General features: G+C 36.9%; 1 protein-coding gene across 2 annotated transcripts in view; it reads right to left on the reverse strand.

The window, feature by feature from the left end:
* The window catches only part of hdac8 (histone deacetylase 8), a 35,105-nt gene extending 26,707 nt beyond the window's left edge, over positions 1 to 8,398 (reverse strand). For both annotated transcript variants that reach the window (XM_042512464.1, XM_042512465.1), the window contains exons 1-9: positions 8,032 to 8,398; positions 7,863 to 7,915; positions 6,146 to 6,276; positions 4,554 to 4,695; positions 4,123 to 4,235; positions 3,850 to 3,927; positions 3,657 to 3,765; positions 2,208 to 2,380; positions 1,232 to 1,326 (exon numbers count right to left, since the gene is read on the reverse strand). In XM_042512464.1, the coding sequence (XP_042368398.1) occupies positions 1,232 to 1,326; positions 2,208 to 2,380; positions 3,657 to 3,765; positions 3,850 to 3,927; positions 4,123 to 4,235; positions 4,554 to 4,695; positions 6,146 to 6,276; positions 7,863 to 7,915; positions 8,032 to 8,145 (1,008 nt within the window). In that variant the 5' untranslated portion in view covers positions 8,146 to 8,398. The remainder of the gene's footprint in view (positions 1 to 1,231; positions 1,327 to 2,207; positions 2,381 to 3,656; positions 3,766 to 3,849; positions 3,928 to 4,122; positions 4,236 to 4,553; positions 4,696 to 6,145; positions 6,277 to 7,862; positions 7,916 to 8,031) is intronic.
* Positions 8,399 to 10,140: the final 1,742 nt, after the last annotated feature.

Raw genomic sequence — 10,140 nt, forward strand, 5'->3', positions numbered from 1 at the left:
AATGAATCTCGATGCTAAAGTCAAAAATAATTGTAATAATTATCTCAAAATTTGTTCTGTCCATATTGCAGCAGTCCAACACTTGGACCAATACAACAAAACAGTGACTCATCCAACATCAAGTTCTTGAAAGGTTTTTGGATCTGATTTGTACATGGTGGCTGGTAGATCTGAACCAAGAACAGTAAATGGTGAATTTAGTGGTAAATGGTGACTTACACATGCATTTTTTTTTAAAAAAAGGTTTTATCCTCCTTTTATTCTCAAAAAATGACAAATAAAAAGGCACACGCACTGTTTTAAAAAGTCTATTTCCAAATGAAAACACAAAAAGACAACTGAAGTGCTGTTAAGTGCATGCCAAACAGATAGCCAGCAATGTCCCTAAACCAAAAGCCATGCAAAGAGATCAGAAACCACCTGAAGCAGTGTCCTCTAAAGCCACTCTGACACCTCTGTTCCTCAATATAGATGACAAGTAAGTGTACATATATGTGTAAGCATGTACAAAGTCCTGTTAGCAAGGTAAGAGCCAGCACTATTTTGGCCAACATGCATGCAAATGCACGAAATGACGCCTCATTTGTAACGCCGCGCAAAGGAGAAAAGAGCGCACACATCACGAGCCAAAAACTCAATTTTCCCTGTCTACACATCAACACTGAAAAGTTCTGAAGATCATCACCCTCAAAAGATTTTGCAAAAGGTGAATTTTCAGTAATCTAAAAAGAAGTTTATGTATTGATGTATGGCAAAAACACTTAGAAAAGGCTACGTTTTCGAATATACCCGCGTACATGTAGACAATATAATATGGAACTGAATTTCACTCTTCAAAATTTTGATTTCTCCTTTAATGATACTATTAGTTGCATTCAGTATATTACAAAAAACCCTTAATGTCAATAAGATGGAGAGAGTGGAGCCTGTGTTAGATGAGGCAGACAGAGAGGACCTGTCAACACTGGTACCCTTCTCTCTCACATACACTCCGTCTGAGTCACCTGCAGACAAACCCCTTTATTGAGAAGCAGGCGGCCATCTTTGATTAGATGTAGTGACTCAGCAGACAGTGAACACAAGGGGGTGTGTTTGTGTTTTTCATGTGTGTGCGTTTTTGTCCAGTGACTTTGTGTGACAGTACAAAGAATGAGCGCGTTTGTGTTCATGTGGGAATATGTGAATGTGAGTGACTGGAGCTTTGAAAGAGAGGGAGTGTGTGTTGTTGTACCTCGTGGTCTGGTATCTCAGACGAGAGAGTCTTTCCCAGTACTGATGCCGTCAGGTAGGTCCAACAACGAGCCGTATTGGCCAGGTTATAACCTCCTGATGAGGAAAAGAGACAAATATAAAGAGAAAACTTAAAGGAGGTTCATTATTTTGTGGTCACATGCTGTATATGGGGTTGCGATCATGGCTAACGATCTTGAAATGATGCTTAAAAGTTTATCTTAAATTGAACTGTGTGGAGTGGGTTAATTTCAGTCAGTTAGTAGAATAAATAAACAGCAATTTTGCCGGATAAGGACATGAGCTACAAATAAGAAACAAGAAAAAAAGAGTTGCGATAAAGGCGAGAAATGTAGTGTTTTTATAACCGGATCCGTGCAGACGTCACCACAACAAACTTGACAAAATGTTACCCACTCTTTCTTTCTCGCACAAAAAAGACAAATAGAAAGTGTGAAGTATGAAGAGGGTGGCCTTGAGTAAAACTGAGAGAACCAAGAAAGAGAGGAGGATATAGCTGAGAGAAAGTATGTAGGACAGAAAGGGAGGGAGAGAAAGGAAGAGAGGTGGGATTGTAGTTGAGTAAAATGGCTTCATTGTGTCGTTTAAGTAGTAGCTATCATCTGGCCAAGGGCTGAGGGGTCTGGAACAGAGCACGGTGTGTGTGTGTGTGTGTGTGTGTGTGTGTGTGTGTGTGTGTGTGTGTGTCTGTGTCTGTGTCTGTGTGTTTGCGTGTAAATCCATGTGTGCGTAATTGTGCACAAATGAGTGAATCACTGAGATTCATAGCAAATACAAACACACACAAAGGACATGTTACATTGTATACCTTTCATTGGGAGTACATGCTCATATGCAGGAACATGCACACACATAATTCACACATGCACACACACCAACACATGGACATGGACTAAGCATTCATGCACAAAAATCAAAACACCAGGCAGAATAATAAACACAGCCACACAGCGTACCTCCTCCCAGCAGCAGTGTAGGTAGCTGCCACTCCAAGACATGCTGCAGACACTTGCCCACCCCCACTGGGGTCATATTAAAGGAACACATGGGGTCGCCTGCCATGGTGTCAGCACCAAGCTGCATAACCAACGCCTCGGGGTTGAACGTTGCCCGCACTTCCTGCATTACGCTGCGAAGTAAAGACAGCAGTAACCATGTTGTTATTATCATCCGGATATGTAGGCTAGGCCAATCAGGAGTCAGTATGTGTTTTTTTTCCCCCAAAATAATAGTGTGTGTAGTAATCCAAGTCCCAAAATGATCAAATACAGGATCATGCTAGTAAGTTTTATCATCATCAGAGCACATATGGCCTCTCTGTTTCACAGCATTCTACTGTGGACCATCCAAAGTGACGGGACACTCTTCTGAATTATGTTTTGTAAATCAAAAATGACTTAAAAATCATCTATAGATTAGAAGTTCCCTCTCTTCAATTAGAAGAGATGTAACACTTGTCTAGAGTCAGCTCCACTGATCAGAAGTGATGAAAAATTAGCCTATAGTCGGTTCCATCGATCAGAAGTGTTGGAAAACTAGTCTGTAGATGTGTCTCAACCAGTAAGAAGACACAACCATTATTCACAGGCTTTGAGTCATTCTCATCTCAGCTAGCAGTAAATTATAGGATGATGTTTCAATTTTACTAATTACATTCTGAAAGTGCAGTAACGAAAAATAAAATCTGAAATAGGATCAAATCCATGGTATATGTTACAAGCAGTATCCACCGTGACCGAAATTTCGAAGCAATTTGTGAATAATGTCATAAACTGCACTTCCAGTAATAACCACTAGGTGGTAGCCCAGGAAATCCAAAGGGTCTGGCAAAACCTATTGCTTTCCTCTAAAACTGCATTTCTAATTATTAGAGGACAGCAGAAAACGGATCGTGTCAAAACATCCCTTCCAAAATCCGATGATGTCACAGATTATATTAAGTCTCATGGATAACAATTCAACTTTGGAGAATCCAGTGAAACTACAGTGTATATTTTGGAGGTTCCTCAATAGCACAATGCAGTCACTGGTGCTTCTACCTAAAGCGTCCTAACTTTGAACAAAAGTCTTAACACTGTGATTTTCACATATGATTTTTTTTTTTTTTTTACTTTTTTTTTTTTTTACTGTTAAATCCCTTGATTGGAAAATCCAAAGTAAACGCCCTCATGTTGGAAGGAATCCCCCACTGAAATGTCCTTGATAAATTGCTGAAACTACATTTGCTCTGAGGCACTATTCCGTATATGACCCTGACATTTGATGTCTGGGTGGGATGCGGTCAAGAGAGGGAAAGGAAAACAGAATTTCTCCTTGGGGATCCTTGGGAAAAACATGCCTTAAAAGTTGTCTCTTAGCTTCTCAGGAAAATCCATATATATGTGTGTGTGTGTGTGTGTGTGTACCTTGTAAAAATCTGGTAGTATCTGTCATCCTTGATGCCGTCCTCCAGCGGGACATTTACAGCATACCAACGACCTTTACCCAGCCCCGTGTCACACAGGTCCCCCGTACCTAAATATATACATGCTTATCTTACACTTTCTCATAATACAGCTGTCATATTAAATCATATTATTAATATCTGAAAGGATCGACCTGGGAAGAATCCAGGGGAGAACTTGTGCAAAGAAACTGTCATGACTTTGGATGTGAAGCTAAAGGCATCTTCCACACCTGCAGTGAGAGGAGGAGACAGAAAAATCATTAAAGAAAAATGTGTGATATCCTGGTGCTATAGGATGATATTTTTTTTGACTAAATAATGTGTTGGGATCTGCAGGGTTTTATGTTAACCTGGATTTCAGCCAGTTAAGTTAACAGACCAAACAAAAGAATTTTCATTTCCACTTATTGTTTATGTGTGCGTACCGTCTCCATGATGCAGGTCAACGTCCACATAGAGGACTCTCTCGTACTTCTCCCTCAGTTTGAGGATTCCCAACACAGCATCGTTCACATAACAAAAACCTGAAGCCTCATCCCTGGGAGACAGAAAGAAAAGGAAAATTTGTAAGTACGCCCCCATCAGGCCCGTTAGTGGAACTAATGAGGACGAGTGTGAATGTCTAAACTCAAATGAAGTTTGTGATACCATTAAAAAGAAATAAATGTTCAAGAAAATAAAAAAGTCTTCATACATTATGACAAAGTTTTACAGATTTACTTCAAATTACATTCCACTATTCTTTCTGACATTATTAAAGTATATAATCACATCATTATTACAGTACAATGTCAGTAATGAATATATTTATATAGTAACAGGGACATTATACTTTTTTCTGAACAGAATGACTTACTTCTTGGCATGGTGCCACCCTCCTGCCCAGTTGATGGCCACTTCACACTTCTGATCCAGCAAACACTGGGCTGCTGTCAGTGTAGCGCCTCCTACTGCTGCTGCGTAGTCATATATCCCCTCCACCACTGGGCAGTCATAGCCTGGAGGGAGAGAAAAACATGTTGGAGAGAATGTTTTTTTTTTTAATGAAATGTCAAAAACAATGACTAAAGCCCATTTTATGACTAACAGATCCCATAATGTAATTTATAATGATACAGTAATGTACTGCTGAGTGTCTCCTAAAAAACTGCACTTCAGCATAGGAGATAAATATACAGGTATGTAAATGTTTGACCAAGACGGCGCCACCAGTACTAGTTGAAAATGTATTTATTCCAGCTCTTTTTTTCTGTGAAACATTTTTGGGTTGAAACTTCTTTCTGCACAGGCAGCAATCCTCATGGCAAATACATGCCCTCATAATAGAGGATAAGAAAACTGATGGGCTGTAAAAAAAAAAAAAAAAAAAAAAATCTGTAAGGAAAGGGTAAAAAAAAAGAGGAATGAAAAAGAAACGTAAATGTAAGAAAAAGAGAAGGCAGCAAGAGAAATGAGGCAGATGAGTGGACGGGATTGATGTAAAACAATAAATTGTGAGGGAAAGTAAATTAAAGACATGACAAACAGAGAAATCTCTCAATCCAGGAAAAGGTGGAGCAATTTGCTTTTGTAACAAGTCGGGAAGATGAACCCGAGGGAGGTGTGCAGAACACAAAAGGAGGAAGTAACAGGGATGACTCGAGGACACGAAGAAGCACGATGATGGATGAGGGTGAATGGAAGAAGGGAGGGAGACAGATGAGTCAAGGAAATCAAAACAAGGAGAGTGAAGTCAAGGATTGGTCTAAAGTTAGAAATGTAAACCTCAGCAGCGGATGGACTCATCCAAGAACAACAAACCACAGTGGGATCTTTTCAACAGCATCCCACCCGGTTGAGGTTCAGTTGAAATGAGGCTGAGTTTGTGTATTTCTACCTCAACCAAAGAATAAAAAACATCAAGAAAAGTACAGTTGAGTTGTTACACAAATAATAACTATTTAAATATTTAACTCAGATCATTAAGAAAGAAAACTACCCCATTTAAAACAAACAGAAATATATTTAAGCAGAATCACCTTAATGGTGTTCTCTGGGAGACCTAAGTTTTTTTTTAGATGCCTTTTAATGCCCTCTGCTGCTGACAAACAAGCACTGCATGTAAACGTATATATGTAGTTTTTGTTTCCACATAAATCTATTTTCCAAATTACAATGTAATGAAAACTGGCAAGAGAAAAATGGCGGTAAAATCCGTCTTTAGTTGATAAGACAGATAACGCCTATTTTACGATAAATGTCACTGTCCTCTTGTAACCTGAATTCTGCTTTAAAAAAATATAACATTTGTCCTATATATGGTATAAGATATAAATAGCCACACACAGGAAGGTAGGTTATTCACTGATACTCCACTGGATATTACGTGGGGCAGCAAATTTACACATTAAAGTAACAAAGCTGAATATATTATTTTGACGGTAATATTTTTTTCTTGGTTCTTCTTACCAAGGCCGTAGTCGACTGACTGAGGGTCATCGTTGTCTCCATCCTGGCTGATCTTGTGAAGATGCTCCAGATAAGAGTCTGTGTGGAATTTGGCCATGTCTTCAATGGTGGCCACTTGAGGTTTAACGGTGCTGCAGAAAAGGGATAAAAACAATATTAATCAAACACGCGGCTTGCACAATAACTTGTTGTATATGCAGTGTCAGAGCAACTCATGCTGCCGTCAAATAAAATACTGTGTGTGAATAAAATCACAGTAATCTGCAGACACTTGCAGATAGTTTATGGGACACTAAGACCTGGCGAAACAAAATTGAGTCCCTTTCAAATCAGAAACGATAAAATGTGCAGCCTACAGTTGCAGAAAATATTGGCACCACATGGCCAACAGTAAAACAAAATGCCAACTGCACAAAAAATGCTGAATCAACAGAATAGATACTGCACTGAAATACTGAGAGTGAAAATTGAGAAGATTGAGATATCCATATATTAGAAGAAAAGCAGTACAAGCTGTCAGCTGAGAGTCTATTCGCCAATGTGAAAGGCAAAATTTTTATGTGATAATCTCATCAAATGAATTAAAACTGAAAAAAATAATTGTCTTTGAATGGCAATTAATAATCTGCATTGTAGGAACATATACAATAAAATGTGCACAGCATGGTTCTACAATGCATTACACTAGGCCTAACACATACTGTAAAATAGCCTCTACGAAACTCTATACAACTGTGGAAAACACAGATATCAGAGTACAGGGTTCTCCAAAAAAACATGCAACACATTTAAGAATTTAAGTATAAAGCCTATTTCTCTCTAAATAATAATAATAATGATTTGTATATCATAGTGTAACATGATACATATTGTGCAAGCTGGGAGACTTAGAAATTAATAATATCAATAGGGATTCAGCAAATATGTTCTTGTAGACCAGCAGACTCATGCAGTAATCATACTTTGTGTATTACCAATGGATGGCTGTTGCCTGAGTATGTCGTTGTATGGGATGTGGTAAGGGCAGTGTGAAGGTTGTCTCAGTGAGTGAGTCTGGGGATCAATAATAGCTTTACAAAAAATATGACCAGACTCAAAATAGCCAGTTGATAACATTGAGTTTGAGGATGAAACTCCTCCAGGTTGACAGAAACCTGTGTGTCTTTCAGAGGAGATATAGTAAAATTACTCTAAACTAGAGGTGGATGATTACTGGGGTCTATACTTGGCATTTTGCCTATTATCTGTATCCATATTTTATTTTAGTGATCGTCGATAAAATTAATTAATTAAAAAGTGCAAAGAAAGTGTCAGAAAAGGAAGGACTTTTATTTTGTGTAACCTCTGGGAGCTTTTAGAATTTCTTTTTCATTTTCTCATGTAAATTTTCACTTGACTTCATAAAAAAAGTTGCTGGGAACTTTCTGTATATGATGTTTCAGTTTTCATTAAACATGACATTTAAACAAAGTTTTGTGTTGGAGTTTGTTATATTCCAAATGTTGAATATTTCATTTTTATTGTAAACGCATATCGCTGTCAAATATTGGTTATCGGTCGACCCCTACTCTACATTACTTTAATGACAGTAATTTAGCGGCATCCACTCCAGGCAGCAGCTAGCTTAACAGCGAACAGTTATCTGAAACTATTATCCAACAAAAAGTTTGTTATTGTCTCTGTTTAGGTTAGAAAACTGACATTAGCTGCCACTTACTTCATGTGTTTGAGGAGTCCATAGGCTTCTATCAGTGAGTGGACCATACTCGCCTGAAAGTGAACACAAATTAAAAAACAAAGTCTCAACAGTGACAACAACGACGCAGAGCTAATGTTTAAAAAGCCGTTTGTTAATTAGCCTTTAACGGTCATTCAATCCAACTCACTCGGTTTGGCACTTTGGATAAACTGTCGCAAGTCTCGATGTACTCCGGGCTGTAAACATACGCGACCCGTCGTTTACCGCACTTCTCATCATCACTGTCTCCTTTTCGACTCATTTACGGTGGATAAAATAGAAATAATTAGACGGAAAATGAGGCTAAAACAAATTCACAGAGAAGAGATGCGAGATCGTCTTTTTCTGAAGTGTGGTTACACCATCAACATTCCCCCCGGGAAAATAGGTTGGCCGCTGGTCTTCACCATTTGGTTAAGCGAAAGACGAAGGTAATAAAACGTAAAATAAATATATAAAAAATACAAGTATCTTATCTCGTCTGTTAGTAGGGCATTTTGACGGCTTGGGCGACGAATAAGACCGTTACAAACATTGAATCCAACGTTCCGCGCGCGGACGTTTTATAAAGTGAACGTACGCGTAGAGAGAAGCATTCTGGGATTTCTTGTAGTCTTTTCGCTGTTTTTTAAAGTAACTACTGTTTCTTAACAGTTTTCTGTAATGTTTTAGATTAAGTAAGACACGACTTTCAAAACGAATACATTTGAAGTCGATAAAAATTATAATAATGTCTAAATATACTGTAGCAGTGGCGGTCCTTCAAAACAATTTCCTCTGAATACACATAATAAAGAATAAATAACACTAAGAAATTCAATTAAAAGGAAGAACAGAAGAAAAATGTGTGGGCTGAAGTTTAAGCTTATTTATAATAATAATATAAGAAAACATTTAATCAGAGTTTGGTCGATAGAATTTTATTAAAACCATAATATATATTTATAAAAATATTATGATAATAATATATGTATTATAATATGTATATATTAATAATATATGTATGGGGATAATAATATATAACATGTACTTTTGATAAATTAAATAATTAGACATATACATACATACATACATACATTCATACGTTAAATACAATAAAATAAAGTAAAATATAATTTAAATTATGTGCACAGGTAATGGGACCCTTGAGGGAAAAACATGTTTTTCGCTAGAGGGCACCAAAAACAGCTAATTTGTACCAACCACATTTCATTCACTGAGATTCAAGAATAAAAATAAAAATGTACTATTTAAAACATCCCTGACCACATTTAATGATAAACCTTGCCACATGATAATGCATTGTTAAAACGTATTAATGCTTCATGTATTGGTGCACCGGCGTTTTCTACTGTTTTTAACCTATTTTGCTTCCTGGTTGATTATGATAGCATCTGCCTATCTGCCTCAGAGGCAGAAGTATTTCCACAAAGCATGCAAAGCAATTTTAATGCACATTTTTAAGCCTATCTTTTTTTTTTTTTTTTTAAAAAAAACTAAATATCTGTTAAAAATGTATTATAAAAGTTAACCACTTTCCCTGCCTTAATGTTTGCAAACTCCATACATATACACTACAGTCAAGTCACTTACAAGAAAAAACACAATTTCCGGTCAGAAAATAAAAAATAAAATATCTATTAACAGTTAACCACTGATGCTGGATATTACAGTAAACGCACAGTAAGAAAATAATTTATCCATTTCTGGCAATGACCATGCAGCAAAAGCATTATTCTTGATATTTGCAGTCCTGTTGCTGTCAGTTAAAACTCCCAGAAAATAAATCCCAGTCATATAGCTGTATATTACTCTATTAATTCTATTCTATTAATCTGGCTATTTTCTCTGTTATATTATTGTAGTCATGTTCCATTATATTATTTTAATATTTCTTAAAAGATACATGATTTTATTTTATTGAATTTGTTATAATGAAATGTGTTCAACTAAAAGTAGTTAGACTGAAAAAATAATTTGGAGAAGCAAGGATGCCATTATATCTAATTTTGTGTGATAATACATCACTTACGATGCGCTCTTTCACACCATGACCATGTACCAAAATGAAAACTTGATATAATGTTGCATTGGCTTATAAATTGTCAAAATTTAGGGCATTGTGTTTGAAAAAAATAATCGCATCAAATCCACCTTTTATGGTCCCACGTACTTTCTTTTATAATTTTAAACTGCACTTAAAGTCTCCACATTCCCTTAAAAATAGCAAGGGAGTTTTGGAGAGTTGAGCTCTTTT

This window comes from Plectropomus leopardus, chromosome 23, assembly GCF_008729295.1.
Source record: "Plectropomus leopardus isolate mb chromosome 23, YSFRI_Pleo_2.0, whole genome shotgun sequence".
NCBI classification, from domain to species: domain Eukaryota; kingdom Metazoa; phylum Chordata; class Actinopteri; order Perciformes; family Serranidae; genus Plectropomus; species Plectropomus leopardus.